General features: G+C 39.3%; 1 protein-coding gene across 1 annotated transcript in view; it reads left to right on the top strand.

Annotated features, from left to right (window-relative positions):
- The window catches only part of LOC139693315 (protein couch potato-like), a 280,979-nt gene that overhangs the window by 259,458 nt on the left and 2,302 nt on the right, over positions 1-19,219 (top strand). Inside the window, exon 8 of the mRNA XM_071591430.1 lies at positions 8,919-8,998. Coding sequence (XP_071447531.1) covers positions 8,919-8,982 — 64 coding nt within the window. The 3' untranslated portion in view covers positions 8,983-8,998. The remainder of the gene's footprint in view (positions 1-8,918; positions 8,999-19,219) is intronic.

The following is a 19,219-nucleotide window of genomic DNA, read 5'->3' as shown; positions in this document are numbered from 1 at the left end:
CAAATGCAAATCTGTTGGGATTGTGCTACATCCAGAGCAGTTCTGCCAGGGTAGTCGTGAATCAAAGTTTCTGCTAAGCTGGGAGAAGTTTTCAATGAAAAATCAGTCAGAGAGTATTAACGGTGACAATAGAGTAGGGGTCAACCATCATACAGTAGGTTTTGGACCCCAGCCTCAGTCACTCCTCATGCCTTTGAGAGGCCACCCAAATAAGTATTGGTTTAGGGTTTTGCAAACCATTTAGGAGTAGCATGCAGTACTACGCATCTGCATCTTTAATCTTTATTTTTTCTCAGCTCACCAGAACCTGATTTGTATTTCATTACTCAATTGTTTCTTTTTTTCTGGGACTCCATGGTCCAGAGTGACTTCTTAAGAGGCCATAAAATTGATTCACAGCCTGGCTATTTCGAATGTCATGGCATAACATATTATTTGGTGTTTGGAACTGTAGGCATATTTTTCAAGAAAATTCCCAAGTTATGAGTTACTAGTTACACAAATTCCTCTCCACTCTTGCCATTAAATTGTTCTCCTATAGTTTTTGGGATGTCATATGACCAATTATCAATTTAAAATATTCTTCAAATTTAGAATTGTTTCTCTTCCCAGCATTAGCAGGACCCAAGATAACTTTGAAATATTTCATCATTGTGTTGTTGAATTATTTTTGGTCAGTAAGAAGGAACCAAAATGGCAGTAAAATACAAAAATGTAATGTGTATTTCATACTGAACGTAATTATAAAACTGGAGGTACCATTCTAAACCTAGCCTCCATCATCTGATAGACATTTGGGTTTAAATTCATCTCTTTTTATAAATACCATAAAGTACACTTCAATCACATTAAAATCACTTTGCTGAAAACCATGACTTTTCATGGAATGCCTTGTATGTGCTGAATTTCTACGTAGGAATTGGTTATATTTTGTTGCAACCGGTATCATCTAGGTGCGTATTTATACTTAGATAACATAATGCTAAGTTCCAACACTCTCTTATCTTGATGTTCTGTAAATTATCCATTAACTTGTAATTATTCAATTCCCAATCCCTAGCCAGATTTTCATAATACATTGGGCATATTATCACTAATGATTAATCATGGTATACCATTGGTTTCAAAAACTGGCTTTAAAAATTCCAAAATAACATTAGAAGTTTTAGATGACTTCAGTCCAAATTGAATAAACCTCTATTGCAACCATGTAATTTTCTCAGCCAAGTTCAGTCAAAGTTTTCCAAAGAAAACTCAAGTGTATCATGTCCAATCATTGGCTCTTTCATACTTTCTGATTTAACTCTTTCACAAACACTATGTTGAGTCACATGCAGCTCTATATATCGTTATATTATATATTTATGTGAGGCCAGCCATTTGTCATGGCATCTTAACCTTATCAGTGAATGTCTCATTGGTCACCAGTTCAAGGTGATGGCAAGATGACAGTGACAATCAGTGTGCCGCTTATGTCTGCTCATGGTGTCTTTCAAGCGTAGCATAATTAAGAGATCTGAAGGTTTCTGAGAATTTCTCGGTCTCTATTTTGGTATATCAACCAAGTACTGGCCAGGTTAAACACCAAAAGGAAATGAATAATTTTCTTCACCATCCATTACTGTTATAAGAGAAGCATAAACACTGGCCACCATGTTAAAATGACAACTTCATTGCAGGTTCACTCTGATTCATATCGATTTCACAGCCACTCTCACAATATCGGAGCATCAGAGCATGCTGAAAAGTGTCATACAATCCATGTAGTTTGCTCGTGAATTGCAGTTAGTTATCTGAGTTCTGGAGAAGCATAATTCACAGCTGAATTTGTAAATAATCCCCTAGGCCACTTCGCTGACTGTTGGTCCTACGTCGCAGGAAGTACCAATCATGAAACACACCATCTAGGATTTCATGTTCATCTGAAATGGTATGAGTTTGTACGTTTGCAATGGATACAGTTAAAAGCAACTTCAACCAAACCAATTAATGCTTTGTATAAGAGAAAGACATCTATCAAAACAAACAACATCTACTAAACTAAATCAGGCTGGCATTCATGGGAAACAATTATTTATTGAGTCATCATAGACTGGTAAACCTATGATTGTTATACAAACTGTGATTATTTCAACCAAGAGTTCTCAGTTGGAAAATAATATTTGATTGTAGCATTTAAAATTCACAAATTTCTCAATATTTGCCTTACTCTGTTAGCCGCAGTGTACATATTCAATGTAAAATGATTCAAAATTGGAAAATTGGGTAGAAATTGGTTTTTAGATATTTATAAGCTAAGTAATGTCAGTTAAGTCAATATAAGGAATATATATGTGCAAAAGCAAGGTCAATATTTAGATTATTAAATGGATGAGAAAATTGAACAAAAGGTATGAGCATGTCATCAAAATTTTACTGATCTAACTTTAATAGTGTTCAGCTGGGTGCTATTGCCTTTCAGTAGGACTACAGTGACTGATATACCTACCTCCTCTTTCGGAACATCACACTGTATTATGAGTGACCCATTGTCTATCCTAATTGGTTAACACTATTGATTTTGCAACCGTAGATCTGAGCCTATATTTAATATGTCACCATGAATTGGCAACCACAACTGTGAAGTTTATTTTTAACAGTTCTTATACGGGAACTGCCGCAGCTGCAATATTTGGAACAAATCCACTTCCTTTACATTAAATTTAATATTTAAATTCTTTGTGCAACTTATTTCCTTTGCTAATATGTGTATTTCTTAGGGTTCCACCTAATCTTTAGCTGATTTTAACAGGTTGTCAAAGCAAAGTATGACAACTCTTATATCCATATAATATTTTACGTTTAGTTTTTGAAAGTCTTTTGGAGAAGTTAATAACCTAAATTGAAGTCTGTTAAATTGATATTATGCAAATAGTGACTGAAGTGTAAAAAAAATATAAAGTTTACTTGCTGGTTTATCCATTCAAACTTGATAGTAATCATCTTATATGTCTGGCACTGAATATGCAAATTTATTTCCAAGCATGTAACTGATATTTTCTATCATTGGCCAGAATTTTATAGTAGATTTGCCTAATACTTTTGTTAAGACCATGAGGGTCTAAGCTCAATTTCTATAAGTCATTAATTTTTTGCAATTAATCCTGAATTGCCCACCCAGTAACCAGGATGGTCTTGTCTCTCAATAACTCGATATATTCCCAGCTCATCAGACTTATTTTTTAAGCTAGCCCTTAATGCCATTGGTACCTTGTGGGTTAATCTGGCAGGAATCAATTTTAATTTAATTCAGCCCAAAATTAGTCTTTCGTGCCTTTGTCTTCAACAATGATGATATTTAAAGTGTGATCATCTTTAGGCATAAAAAATTTACTCTGCAAGTGTATCACACTAAGTGCCTTCATGTTTACTTGCTAAAGAACTCTTTAATTCTTGGTGAAGTAGACTTCAGTTCACACCAATGCATAATTTTTACTATTATTCAATATTCAATTGAGAAAAACATCATCCTGAGCACCAGTCTTTAGCTTACACTTGACGTGAGTTCCACTGACAGTAATTATCATTGACCACATATTTGCATTTTTGCTATTTAATCTACTAACAATATCTTCAATGACCAAGTCATTTTATCACATACGCTATAGTTGAAATTGTATTTTTTCCCACCTTAGAAAGACATTTTACTTTGTGGCTATTCAATTTACTTTGCTCTGAATTACGAATTAAAATGTTAAATGTTTAAATTTCCATAATTGTGGCACATTTTCCCCTGTACTCAGTTCTCTTCATCCTTTTTCTATGATTTTGGTTTTTGCAGAAATGATTTTCACTTGCTCCCAGCTTCGGTATATTCTTGATAGTCCTTGTCATGAGCTGTCTTCTTAATTACAACATCCACAGGCCCTTGCGTATCTCCATCTGGCATTCTCAGTAGTCACACTCGAACAGATAGGTCTTGTACTCATGAACATTGCTATCCCTTTCATCACTGAAAAAAATTTTAACTCGTTAATTTTAACACATTTGTTATCCCATAAAAAACAAAAAATCTTTCAACAACTATATTTTTTCCACAGATGTTGTTCGAACGAATCTAATAATATATGATAGTTGGTCCTTTGCTTTTCAGTTATATTAAACATATAGAAGAGTGCTACACCTTCTTTACCGAAAGCATTTACCAGAAAGGGAGTGATTACTTTCTTTTACCTCTCAACCAAGTCCTGAGACTAAAAGATAAGTTTCCAAATTTTGTTCAAACTTGCAGGAAAATTCACTCACATTTCCAGGCAATTGCAAACGTAATGGTTTTACTTACAGCATTTTGCAAACTTTCACGTTTCCTTAGTGTCTGATGTAATGAACATTGAGCTTTAATATCAACTGCTAGGACTTAATGTGCCGTGTCATGCTCTTGGAATGATTTTATTACACCAAATGCTGGGAGATAACAGGTTTAACGCATTGCTTTTCAATAAAAAGTGACAATCATAGTTTTTTACATATCCTACACTTTTTTTCTGGATAGCTGGGTGCTTTCCAAGTTAAACATGCACAGAAATCTTGACCTTAGTTCAAAGGTAGCTTTGTCGTGAATGCTTTCCTCTGTTTAGCTCCTTGCCCTTTGGATTCTTACGGTGTGCAGTCCGCATCCCGCATTGTCCTGTTAGGCAGGGACAAGTGGGAGATGTGTTTTACTATCCAGCGTTATTACCACTTGTAGTGCAGCCGCCGACGAAAAGATGGATAATTAGTGGTTACCAGAGAGTGTCACATGACATAAACATTAGTAACGATAAAAACCATTCAAGTAGAAATTCAGCACGGCGGTAAAGATCAAAAGGCGCTTGTTCATTATAATTTCATTTAGTTTAGAAAGTACTACCATTTGTCTTACTGTTAGAGTTCAATGGTTACCTTTGACAAAGTTACACAACATTTGGAACCTTAAAAACTGTTATGTTTTTTCTGTCAAATATTTACGAATCTCTCTCATGTTGTTGTTAATATTCCGGCAAACGAGGGAACTACTACTCTCCGGAGGAATGTTGACTGATAAGCTATTTGAGTTCGGTTAATTACTGTAAGCCTGTCTCAGTGTATCTGGCAATATGTCCACAGTCCCCGTGGTGACGGGAGGGCGCATTCGATTCTCCGAGGGCTCGGACGTTCGACTCCAGACTGTTTACCGTAAGACTCCCGATTTCTCCCTGCGTGTGAGCACAGAGCGGATCCGTCCAACTTGTAAGATAAGGGGTGCCAGGTGCGTGCTCATCATCGCCTTGATCATCATCTATAGCGATCGATCCTTTCATTGATTTTAAATGCAACTCTCTATCTCCCCCCCCTTTTATTCACCTGCAATCATCACCCGCTCCGTCTCTGCATCGCTTCGTCCATTTCGGAACACGTGTTCGCTTTCGCCGTCACTTGGTTCCACTTCCACCCGCAAGTCCTCCCTCCGACTTATGCCAAATGTGGGCTCATCTCATTTCCAATGTTTTCCTGTCCTTCGCGCACTCTTCACAGAACTCACTTATTAATCATTCCACGTGCCTACTTCACTTTTCATCTTACAATCCAGCAAAATCCTTATTTTCTCCCCGTTTCGTCGCATGTGCCCTCAGCAGTAGGTTGCTTCCCTCAACAACTAGTGTCTAGTAGTAGGTTGCTTCCCTCAATAACTAGTGTACAATATCCAAACTGAATCATGAGATATTTTACTGCGAGATTTTTGTTGTTTTCGTAATGCAGAGATATAATAAAATATTTTTGCTTTTGTACGAAAAATTTCAAAATTGATTTATCGCTGCTTTATCGCCGTGTTATAACGCTATTTGCATATGATGCGTATTAGTTTTTAAGTCGAGAATGGTCGATAACTTCGTGCCTGACAAGGTATCACTTATTCGTTTAACGTGTGGAAAGCTTTTTTGTATAGTTATTTTAGTCCTGAGGTCAGAAAAAAGTTTAATTTTTAAATCCTTGTCCATTCCCGACCATTGGCCATAAGTCCCAATTTTCCAGTCAGCTACGGACAAGCCTGAGGCGACCGATAGTTAAAGAGAGGTTTTTACGAACTTCTTCTTCCTTGAAGATTCGAGGGAACTGAAAAAAGATAAGTTTATTCCATTTATATTAATGATTATACTACTCGTATTGATGATTTATATGACGGAACAAACAAACTCTCCAATGTTCTTGATGAAGGAAGGCGACCATCGAGCTATAGTCCAAAGAAAAGTGATTGAACTTTTAATTAATTTATAAGCGCCTGTGCCTTTTCTATTCACTTGTATCGCAGAGTTAATATATTTACACAAAACCAAATTGCAGGTAATGAGTACACGAGATGTTTCCTAAAGTTTTTGGTGAAACGATTGCCTTCTTCGGAGAAGTTGTGGGCACACGAGTATTCCAGGTCCTTTCTTCTTCCAGAGAAGGACGGGGAAGAGAAATTGGTGGTGGTCCTTGGTGGCAACCTCTGTGAAATATGTTTGGCTCGGGAAGCGTTGAAAAAGTCGTTTGAAGACGGGATCGGTCGGTTGTCGGGTTATAGCGGACGGAAGGCTTCCAGAAGAGGAACGTTTCCAAATTCCATTTGAAAATATTATTCCGCCATTTCTGTGTGTAGCATATTAAAAATTAAAAAAAAAGATATTTGATATTATTGGCTCGTTTTTAATCGTCCACGGTTTTGTGATAACCAACATCGGTATCGAAGCATCAATGCGCATGTGATATTTCTGTTTTTGTTCAGTAATTATATTTTTCGTGGAAAAGCGAAATATTTTAGTTCTTCACACCTTAAGGGTCAAATTCTGTATTAAATAAGCATCTATTACTGATTTTTATTTTCACCCGAACTCGTTGGAACTGAATTTTACATATGCTTAGTCAAATTTCACATGAATTCATTGGATTCAGGCTAACTTTAATGCCAAGCAGAATTTCACCAAATAATCTCCCAAGCCCCCCTGTTAGTAGCCAGGCGCTTAAGTTACGTACTCCCGCTTGCTTGTAATTGACCTTCTTGAGAAGCTGGTTTCTTTAGAGACAGCAATCCCCTCTCTCGAGCATCAAAGTCCGGAGTAGGGGGAGGCAACAGGGGTTTGGGAGGAGGGGAGGGATTTGGGGGGGTAAGGGCATGCACAAAGATGGCTGTGAGGGGAAGGAAACTTGTGTCCGCGTCTCTGCATTGGTTTTCGTTGTTCGCTTGGCGAACTGGATGTTGCAAGGGAGAGTTTCTCCCTGTACCTAATTGGGTAGATTGGAGACACTTAGCCACACACTTTTGACGTAGAGATAGATCGAAGAGCGTTCTTAGTAAGCCAGGGATTGCATTGAAGTTGTTAAAGCTGAAGTTACTTTTGAAGGATAGCCGTTTATAAGAGAACGAAGTCGAGGGACTTTTTGTGTTGAACGTGGACGTTAGCGTCTGAAATGCTTCGTTCGAGTCGGAGAGACTATCAACCTTATTTGCCGAGGACAAATGAATGAGGTAACCGAAAAGGGGTCGAGATGGCTCTCTCTTGGATTAAAGGTCAAAAAAACATTTTTCGTCGATTATGGTGGTTCTGGAAATTATTTTTAGGAGCATGTTGTCGAAGTGAATTGTCCTGGCAGGTTCCCCGAAGGCGGTCTGTGACTTGAAGAAGCTTGCGGTGGAGGGGGGTGACGTGAAAGTTCATCGTCCTCAGCAACAAGCGCGGTCAGCGAGGATCACAGAAAGCAGTCGTCTCGGGATGGAAAATCAGGAAAGAGCGCATTCAAGGCGCCCTTCGAGTGCCGAAGCGAGCGAGGAAAGGAGGGAAGGCCGGGGTGGACGAGTGTGTTGGCGCGGCACATTCGCTCGACTGGTTCACCGTCCCTCCGAGGGTTTGGAGGACGATCCTGGGAACGCGGCTGGGCAAGACGCGACGAACAGCGATCTTTCCCGGAACACCTCGGAATAGCGTTAAACGTAATCTTGTTTTCGATAATGAGTTGTTTTCTAAGATATCGCAGAATTATTATGCCATAGTACGCTAAATTTTACTCTTGTGTGTTTCATGGTGATTTTTTGTAACAATTTTGAACCATCCGCGGCTCTCGCTTTACCACAAGTGATCGGGAGCCAGCTCATGCGAAGGAAATTTTTAAAATCTCTTCCCCAAGCCTCACCCTTTCGTTTTGGTTCCGCAGCGCCACCTCGTGCGGTTGCCGTAGAGTAGTGCTGCCTTCCTTCGAAGTCACGTCGAGCAACGAAGCCCACCCGGAATTTGAATAAAAAACAAACTGATACGTACACCAATGTATTGTGGCTCTCCTTTCTGGAGAGGGCAATCTCGAAATATGATAATGCTTTAGAACATCGTTTACTCACTAGTGTTTGCGTGGTCTGTGCGAACGTGCGCCTTTGTTCATGCGGTTAAGAGTTTGAGAGAGGGAGGAAAACCAGCACTAGAGAATTATGGGTAAACGAAAGAGAGAGAGAGAGGGCATATAGCGATCATGATTAGTGTAATGATGATGGCAAAGCAACCGTTCTTCTTATTCATACGCGTTTCTTACTCACTCCGACAACTCCTCACCCCGATTCCCCCCCCCCCACACCCTCCCACTCCGTGTCCTCCCCCTACACACACGGGGACATCCCCTGTACGACACCAAATACCCCATCCCTTCCCACCCCGAACGCAAATGGCCCCCTCCCCACCCCTATAACGAACACGACATAAACACGCCGACAACAAATGTCTCTCCACCACACGCACCAACGCACGCACATCAATGGCCACTCCAATGACGTCACTCTGAACCTTCTCCAAACCCCCCTCCCCTCCTTCTTTCTCTCTCTCTCTCTCTATCTCTCTCTCCAACTGTCCATCCGCGTCGCCTCGGTCGCCCGGCTTGGTGTCTCGCGGTGGTTCCAGGGACAGCCGGAGGGTGCTGCCTTTCGCGTGGCCGGCCTGGGTGTCCTACCCCAGCACCAACTGAAGGGGAATACCAGCAGGTGAGGACCCAACACTCCTCCGCCCGCGTCCTTAAATTCCCCCCACCCCCCGCCGCCTTCCAACACCCCCTTCCCCCCCCTCCCCACCCCACCCCCTTAAGACCTAAACCGTCGGAACTATACACTCTCACTCTCTGCTGCAGTCGGAGGACGAATGAACGGATGTGCGAGTCTGTCACGGTCGAGGGAGTCACGAAGAGTGGTGGGCGGGTAATAATGGCGGCGCGCGGCCCTCGTTAGGGGGGCGGGGGGAGGAGGAAGAGCGGGGTCAGGGGTGGCGAATATGGGGAACGCAGGGCCACCCACATTCGTGGGCACCTCACTCAGGTTTGCTTCATTTCCTTGCTGGGTGTATGTGACCAGATGAGGAGACAGATCATAATGCCTGTCCAGCTGGTGCCAACCTTGGTGCTTCAAGATGCTGGGTGATTGGACCATTACGCCCTTTTGAAAATATTGGACCAATGATTGAGAATGGAAAAGAATTGAGTTTCACTCTTTGACCATCACTACTGCTACCTCGTGCGTACTTTTACTCACAGACTGACTCGACTCTGAGCATTCCTCTCTCTTCTCCTGCCCCTCCTTCCCCTCTTTGGATCTGTCACTTTCTTCTTCATCACTGCGGTAACCCCCCTAACTGCTCTCTCATCCATCTGATCCATCCATCCATCCATCTCTGAGCAATTTACTTGTGTACATGACAGCACCTGGATTGTAACCAGTAGGGAACCTTTGAGATGGATATATGGCAAATCACACACAGATAAGTTGTGTTGAATGGCTTCTAATGCTCTTTTTACCCCCACTAAGCATCTCTGCAATTTTAAAAGTACTCTTACTACTAATGCATGGAAGACTAAAGAAAAAGGGAATTTGTGACTTCACAGGTTAAACACAAGGCTGCAATAGAAAATAATGGGCCGCCTTATTCTTCTTTAGATATATATGTCCTTAGACTTGTTGGCAGCTCTGGCATTCTTCTGCAATGGAAGTTTATTTTGTATTTCCAAAAAGGTTGTTGAATCTTATGGAGAGCCATCAGCTCATAAGATGATCAGTTCACAGCTTATTGCTCTCGTGTGTGCACTGCATTAATGACATCTCCCATGAAAATATTGACAATTGAAGATAAAATGCCATCGCCAGATTTTATGAAACGTTCCCAGAGTTTATTTTGATCACTAATGTTTTTGGCAGTAAATGGCTTACATGAAGTATGTGATTTTTAATGAAAAATTTCTAATGAGCAAATAATTGTTCTGTTAAGATTATTCAAAAAATGATGTATGGGTCAGACAGGGTCTTGACTGTTGAGTAAGTGCTTTCCAGCTTGTTTCAGCTGAAAATAAGTCGTCTTGCCCTCAAATTCGTTAATGAGAACTGCATAAAGAATATCTTGGAACAAAGGGGGAAATTTACTTTTATTATTTAAGTCAGCAAAATTATCGACATGACTTAAATACATGTCTAAGTACAACATGATTACCAAGATAGTGAACACACCCCAATATAGCAGTTTATACTTAATCATGAAGTATTAGATATGCTCCTAGATCTTAATTCGACCAGAAAATACTAATGCATATAAGTGTTGCCCATCCTATCAAGGATTCTAAGAGACAGATAAATAGAGTGCCTCACCCATAGGAAGTTATTCTGCTGGGTCTAGAAAACCTGAGCTGCCAATGGCTGAGTTTTCTAGGTGAGAAGAAACAAACCCAAGGCTTTAGTCAGACTGATAGATTTATGACTTCACAATAATTAACTCAATGAATAAAGGTCAGTGCTTCATATAAGTTTCTATGTAATAATTTAAAATACATAAGAGAATCTTTTACCAGGGTCCTACATTTCATAGCGCTTTCTCTCCCTACCAATTTCTACCAGCCTAATCTTTTCTGTCCCATGCTCTCTCCCCCCCCCCCCCCCCATTATTCATTCCTAGATATCCCAAACTACTACAGCCACATTTTCCCCAAATCAAAATATTTCCTACCCTTTTCTCATAATGTTCCAACTCCCTTCTATCCACTAGAAGGAGGAAGAGTAGACAAAATAGTGATGTGACAGTATGTTTTAATAATTCTCGCTCACACTAAATAACTTGGGAAGAACAATTTCATTGGTGGTTTTTAATTCTTTTTAATTAAGTAGTAATGTCTTCATGCCTAAAAATATAAATATTGAAATAAATCCCTGATTATATACTTGATTCACTTGCTATAGTTGCATAGATGGGATATTTTCTTTATTAGTGTAGTGGATATCCGAGCAAGTTTGGTAGATGGCTGAGTATATATCACATAATCAATGTTACCAATACATTTACCTTAGAGAGTGTAATTTAATTTTTCCCAGCATAATTCGAAAATTGTTATTGACTCAATAACTAAGTAAATACAAGTTATTGATCTTATCTTTTCACTGATATAAATTTATTGTTAATTAAAAAAGCTTATAATACCAATTGTTAACTTACATGTATATACATAATCATTTTACTGCATCTTAAACTATAACTGATGACATGGGCTGAGCAACTGTTTTCAGCTCTATGTATACATGTATTTTTCTGACAGAAATTACAGTATGGACAGGTATATGACTTAAAACCCAAGCATTGTGACAAAGAAATATGTGAGGAAGAAATAGTGTATGATCCATTTTCCATTATTTGCATAATAAATCATTGCTTGCCATGTGACTTCATCAATCAAAATACATGGGGGAGTAAACATAAACTGGTAGTAATGAAATATTTTTTACATGTATCTTAAATTAAATGATAAACCCAAAATTCATAAGGTTCATATAGCAGTCTTGATTCTTTGTGGAAAAACCAATGTAATAAAAGGGAAAATAGTGCATCTCTCCATCATGTATTTGTACATGACTTACTGACCCCCATATCATTCACAATTAAGGATAAAAACCTACCTTGGAAGGTGCCAGGTAACATCTCTGGTCACTTAGCTTCCTGCTGGGGGAACATAGTTTTCGTGGTTACTGCATCTACCACTCACTTCAATTTCTATGAATGATCGTCTTCCCCCATACCCCCCCACTGGATATGACTTCATTTGTTGAGAAGCGCATGGAATGTCATGATAATCATTCATGCTTTTCTTGTACTCAAGTAGTTTTTGCGAAATGAAATGTGTAGTTGTCACTAGAATTCTGCAACATGCAGTCCAATACATGCAATGCAATGCCTATCCAGTTATTTACCCATAGGATAACTGGAATCATTTGAAATTTTGTTACAACGTTATACATTGACCATGCAAATTTTATTTTTTGAAAAATGATTCAAATGTATCAGCAATTATGTTAGAGTTCTCAGGTTAGCATTGCGGTTTGCATCAAGCATTTAAACGTGCATCACCTAAATATGTGACTGACATGTATCACACATCTGTGACAGAGTATTAGTGTTCTACAATAATGTAAACTAGGAGGGGATCATGTACACCAAGTCAAAAAATAATATTTATAAGGCAATTTCCAATCAATATGTAATACTTGGGTATTACAATTGAATCTTTCACAAACAATTCTCTATCAATTATGACATTGTATTTTGGAAAGAAAAGATTTCTAAATCTTCAACTGATGCTAGTTTTGTACAAACCAATAATGGTTATTATGGACATAATTTATCCATGTCCTTAAATTTATGTTGACTCACTTCAGGGACACAATCCTTGTCAAAGAAATTATTTAAAACCCTTATTCACTAAAGTATGTTTAAGGCTCCAGACATCTTTAAACTGCCTAGCCTTGGCCACCGTCCTATCAGCTGGTTGGAAATAGAGACCCTCTTCAAATGTATGCATGTCAAACTACACTAATATAGGTAGTAGGTAACTATTAAGTTTACAGAAATAGTAAATCTGATTGTATTTTTCCAAAGAAATAACTTGCCAATTTGAAAATGTTTCATGCTTGTTTCACCAGCCACTTGCGTTTACTTGAAAAGACTCATCAAATCACTATGCTCTAAGTTCTCTGCTATGGTCCCATCACCCAAGCTCTGCTGTTCAATATTGTTTACATTTACGAGGAATGTCATCCTGTTATGAGCATGGATACAAAACAATTATATTACTTCATTGTATTGTAACTTAGGTGCCTTCCTTAAAAGTGCAAAATAATTACTCTTATTCAGGCAAATAATTTGCAGTCTAAATCTAAATCAGAGTTCACTAGGTTATGGCTTCAGTATACAAATCAATTTTCACACCAATTATTATAATTCATTTGTACCACTTCCTGTTATTACTGTCTTCTAAAATTATATATAGGTAATGAAGCCTAATTCTGGAGGCTTAATTTATATTTTATGTTTTATTAGAGATTACCTCAAGTTTAATTTTTCAGCCATTATTACTTTAAAAAGGAAAACAATTCAGCACAAATTAGAGGATCCATCTTATATAAAATAAAATTAATTTCACCGATGGTAATGTTGTACAGTATGAAAACTGCAAAACATTTATCAAATAATTTAATTTAATGAACAAGATATGGCTTAACAGCTGAGTGTAATTTCTTTACTGAGATCCATAATAATAATGCATTTGATGGAGTGGGTCAATTTACTTATCATAAACCAAGTATGCCTTCACAGAAAAAAACTGGAGAAAGTCCAAGTTAGTATAGCAAATAAGTATTTCCAGATTATATGATTTCATGTATAACGATCCATTCACAATTTTCTGTTACTAACTAATTGATGTCAGTATAGAATTTTATGTTGATTTAAAGATTGCTACATTAAAAATAGGATTCAACTGCCTAAATGATTGCAAAAAGTCAAGACCTTGAATTAAAATAACAAAAGGTGCTGGTATTCTTTCATTTAGGATAGGTTTTTGATGGACAGAGTCTACACAATGGTACCACAATAGATTACCCTTCCTCTCCGAACAAAAAACCACTAGACATATGGCACGGCGATAAACTCATCTTTAAGTCCACATGCTTCCTTACTCCCTTTAATCCTCCCAACATCCCTATCCTATTCCTACCCCTTACTTGCTTGCCTAGTGCTCCCCCCTATATCATAGTCTCCAACATACCATTGACAAACTAATTGCTTTGTATCTTTGCCACTTCCTGTGGATTACTGCTAATATACTTCTCTCCTCCCACTTAAGCCTAGCTCTTCCTAGTTTGTTTTCCTTTCTTGATGATATTTCTTCAATTACTATGTTTCCATGCTGCACAAAGACACACCCCATATCAAAGTTTTGTCGAGCCTTTTCTTAGCATCCTTACCCAACTTCTCTGTGATTGATTTTCTCCTCCTTGTAAAATTTTCTTTGCCAAATGCAATTCTTCATCTTATGTCCCACTATTTTCACCATTTTTGTCCAGAACATGTCCGAGATAGATAAACTGTTCCACCTCCAATAGAATTTGAATTCTTATTTTAATATTTAACTTAGCCATCTGCCAGGCATATCCCAGCAGACCGAATCCTTTAGCAGCAGCAGACCGAATGCCTGAATTCATACTCATATCTGTGGTGTGTCCATCATAGTACCATGGAATAATTAATGTTCATAGTTTCCTGCTACCTTCCTCAATACTGCTGGCATGCCTTCTCTTTCGAAAAGTGTGGCCAATGTGGACTACATTGGTTTCCTATTAAATTATTAATCATTGTTGAGTAATGGCCAGAGAATTAGTGCAGAGCTAATTTTCAACCCCAACAAAATAAATAAGAACAATTTTAAGTTAACAAAATTATTGATATGAATGAAGGAAAAGGCAATTCACGGGCATGGATACTCGATTAGATTCTTTAGAATAGATGAAATATTAGAGTAATGCAATGAAATAAATGAAAAAGAAACACTTTGTTCCAATCCACCACTTTATTACAGGTACGACTAGTTTCGACGCTACGGCATCATCCTCAGGTACCTAGTCGTAGGAAACTAGTCGTACCTGTAATAAAGTGGTGGATTGGAACAAAGTGTTTCTTTTTCATTTATTAAAATGAACTTCCACAAAGTTGAGGCTGAAACTATTGAGATAATGCAATGAATATGATGTTGGAGTGAAATGCAGTGTTTGGAGTTGTGATTGAACACGCTCATACATATGTGGATGATTGTGATAAGCGATTCGATACAAATGACAATGGAATAACTAGAAAACAATGTAGGGAAAGGATTTCGTTAGCCGAGGTAAAAATTTTGACTCGTAGAATTCGAAGTGGTATTTAATTTTTTTGTACGAGTCAGAATTTCTGTCGTAATCCGATGTTAGGTAGCCCTGGGAGTGCAGGATTCCTAGTCCACGGAATCGGCCTCGATGGGGTTCGGCTAACCCCTCAGTTGCGATTGCAATTAAGGATTTCGAGCGTAGGTGAACCCTAGGCATAAGGGGAACTCCAGGTGTCCTTTGTATATGCGGGCCTTGCTCGGTCTTTCCTTCACCTTGCTCAGTTCTGCGACACAAGCTAAGCGAGGTGAGCAACGGAATATATTCCACAGCCCTCCCTCCGCCAGCGAGGTCACCTCCTGACGACGACCAAATGCCGACGCGTCTGGCGTTGACCTTGGAAATTACCGCCCGGCAGTCTCCAGGGGAACGTGCGTGTCTAACACCCTTCGGCACGCCAGGATTCCGTCCTCCGATGTGTGCGGGTTCCCGCTCACGCATAGACACACACTCCCACCAACCGTGAGAAAGCATGGTCGGCCTCCGGCGAAGATTCCTTCGAATTATCACGGCGCCGCTGCTCATCCGTCACCGCCTCAATCAATAGTTGCGCGTTCAACACGAGGGGGAATGTCTCAGGGACTACTTGTCCTAAATATGTAGCAGCCGCAAATTATATGAAAGACGAAGAAAATGTTTTGAAATGAAAAGGGAACTTTTCGTACCATAAGTATCCAGTGAATCGGTGCTCGATTGTGTCCCATCTCCATAGCAAACCAGCCTCTGCTTCCAAAAGTCCCCAGTCGTTGAAGCATCTAAACATTAAATTACTATCTAAGGCCACGAGGTGACATGTTGGACAGTAGTGGACCCATTTTCTATTAACTTTTTGAGGAGAAATAGTAAATCTTATGCCCTAGCCTTGCCTCTCCCGCTGCCGGGTACGGCACACGACCGATTTGACCGAGTCCCGTAGTTACCAGGACTCATATTCTCAATATTGTCCTTTATTTTATTTTGCGGAATAATAATTGAGGTGGTTTCCTGTTGCCTTCCTTGATAGTGTTTTTAACGTGACACCATCACTCAATGGCCGCCCCATTTGGATCAGACGCCTTTGCAGTCACTGGGGAACAGACGCTGCTTATATACCCTGGGATCGCTATAAAATCAAGTCCAGAACGGTTTGTCTATTGGAACATACGAATGAACAATAGTAATAACTTTTCCCCTATCCATATTCGATTATGTGCTTTGTATACTTACATTGATAAAATATTATGAAAGGTTTATTAAATCGGACTCTAGGAACGTTAGAATGTATCCTGTTCAATACTCATAACTCGGTTTTTTGATAGTACCAATTGAAGTAACATTTTGTTTTTTGGTTTAAATTCCATTAAAAGGAAAAATGACAAACTTCATGTTTTTAAATGCACTCATGTTTGTAATACCCCCGGAAGTTACTGAGCAATAAACTCGTACTCATATGCAATACTGAGCGAAGCATATTCGATCGATATTTAGATGCATGGTGGACGTACCAACTCGTATCAATTCTGTGGTCGTTGTAAAATAATTTAGGCCAGTGATCAAACAAAAACGTCCTGTGAACCGTGAAACGTCTCCACTATCGAAGTTGATACGCGTACGTGAATTGGGCAGAATTACGTAAATATGCATAGAGATGAGCAAATTTCCTTGCTCTTCTAAACTCTTAATAATTGATCACTGAGAGTTGGAGGCAAAAATTTATTTTAAGACTAATATTGATACTAGTCCAACTACACTTCGTTAACCATAAGAGTTTCCCATTCGTAGTTTTGTAAAAAAAAATGTATTTAAACCTTGTTGAAAAACTGAGGAATTCTGTCTTCAATTCCGTTATGTCCAAGGCGTTTCGCGTATTTGCGCCTAAGTGGTTTCATCAACTAAGGGATTGCAGACTAGTTGAGCACTTTACGTATAGATCAATATTAGAGTCGTAGGATGAAAATAAGTACCAAATAATTTCGCTTTCAAGAAATCACAAGGCTGAGTCAAACATGAATGTGATATGTTGACGATTTTTGAAGGGGCTTGGATGACAAATGCCATTTGACACTGCCATCCATGACAATTGAGATTAGAGGAAGAATTGAATGACCGAGGAACAGTGATCGATATTTATTCAGACCCTTCCTCCACGTGGATTCTTCCATCGTTCTCTGAATACGTTTTGCACCCGTCGGAGGATGCGCGCTCGCTCGCGCGTGGGAAGAGAAGTACGGCTTCTGCGCGAAACGTCACTGGCCTAAGTTCAAAACCCGAAGAGCGCTAATGAAAACCTTCAGCTGGCCTTCAGGGGGCCTTTACCAAAAGGATGGAGCTGGCGACTGCGATTGATCAATGCAGATGACCTCTGCTATCATCGTTTTTGTCCCCTTCTTGCCGACATGAAGAAAAAGACATTCAGCGCAGCACCTTCTTCAATGGAAAGTCAGTGAAACTTTCGCGTTTCCTTTGCCAGCACTGCGACGGTGACCATGTTTGGCAGTCCGATATGTGCGCTGGGAGAGCCTCCGCGGAAACTTCAGCGTGAATATGCTTCCATCGAGTACATCTTGTTGTACTGTGTCATGAATTTATCCCTCGTCGTTTTTGGAATGTTTTTTTTAACTGAAGTCAAAACAAAGGGATTTGAAGTCCGTTCAGTGGAGAAACCTGAAATACTAGCCAATGACGGGCCTTTTTTAAATAGACCAAAACTCTGCCTGGTTACGAGCAAAATTAAGTTAAAGAGAGTGAGAGAGAAGGAGAGGTATGAATGCATTGTATAAATTATTCTTGGCCTCTAATGTTAGATTGAGGAATATATGTAATTCTCAATATATTTCAATGCAACAATTTCAAAGTGTAAAAATGATTCGCCTTGACCGGGGATACCGGTCAAGACGAATGATTTTTTCCTATCTCTGAAATTGTTGCATTGAAATGCACATTAGCGGATGACTCCGTTTAAAAGTTACTGTTGCGGCATCCCCCGCAATTTCTTGAAATTTCTCAATTTATTTATTGGGGGATCTATATATATATATATATATATATATATATATATATATATATATATATATATATATATATATATATATATACGTTTTAGCAATATATATATATATATATATTGCTAAAACGTCTCATTGTTTTTGTTTTTTCGCTCATATTTTTGCATTACAGTTCACAGCTGTGCATAGACGATTGCACCCATTAATTTCCACTCGCATGCGATCAATGTGGGCAACGTGCGGGATTGTACAATGGTCCCAAATAAAGAGGAGGGCAGCGAATCAGGGAGATTGAGGTGGGGGATTTTGCTCAGGAGGCAAAAGTGTTTTTCTAGGTGACTCATGAAGAGGTTGGCGTGAAATGGTACCATTCCCGCGATTATGACGGTGCCCTTGTTGTATGATGGAAGGATCTAATGTTGAAGTGAAGACGCTTGTGCTGGGGAAAAACGTGGACGGATCCGTAGGACATAGCCCGTGGAAGGAGGGAGAAGATCGGCAGAGGAAGGGGGCCTTCGTCACGGGCGTGCGTCCGCTCCATGCATTCTTCTTGGCCGAGCGTGGACAGCTCCCTCCTCCGGGTCATAATTCCCTTGATCACTTCAATTCTTATTTCTACATTTAATTCAGTACAACGAAATTCACTTAATCCACGTCCTTCCATTACTTTCCTCGATGCAGTAATAAAATTCCATAGCCATGGATTTCCCCGCCTGACCTGATACAAAACTGAACTCTCCATTAAGTATCAAAATAAACTCGAACTCTCTCTCTCCGAGAATGGCGATCTGAAGAGGTACGCATCGCCCTACAAACTACATCTCTCGCTAAACTTCCTCAAAACGAAAACCTTCCTACATCTCTTCATCCTCCTCACCCCAGAATAAGCGCACCTGACTACATACGATTTTGCGATATAGATAGGTGTACTTCCCGTGAACGCAACGTTCAAATCAAAGCCGTGCTGAGTGGAATTAGGGCATTCTAGTCTTGTTATCTC

This window comes from Hetaerina americana, unplaced genomic scaffold (genome assembly GCF_022747635.1).
Source record: "Hetaerina americana unplaced genomic scaffold, ioHetAmer1.1.p SCAF_46, whole genome shotgun sequence".
NCBI lineage: Eukaryota > Metazoa > Arthropoda > Insecta > Odonata > Calopterygidae > Hetaerina > Hetaerina americana.
The sequence above is the reverse complement of the archived record's forward strand: the minus strand, read 5'-3'. Positions and strand labels throughout refer to the sequence as shown.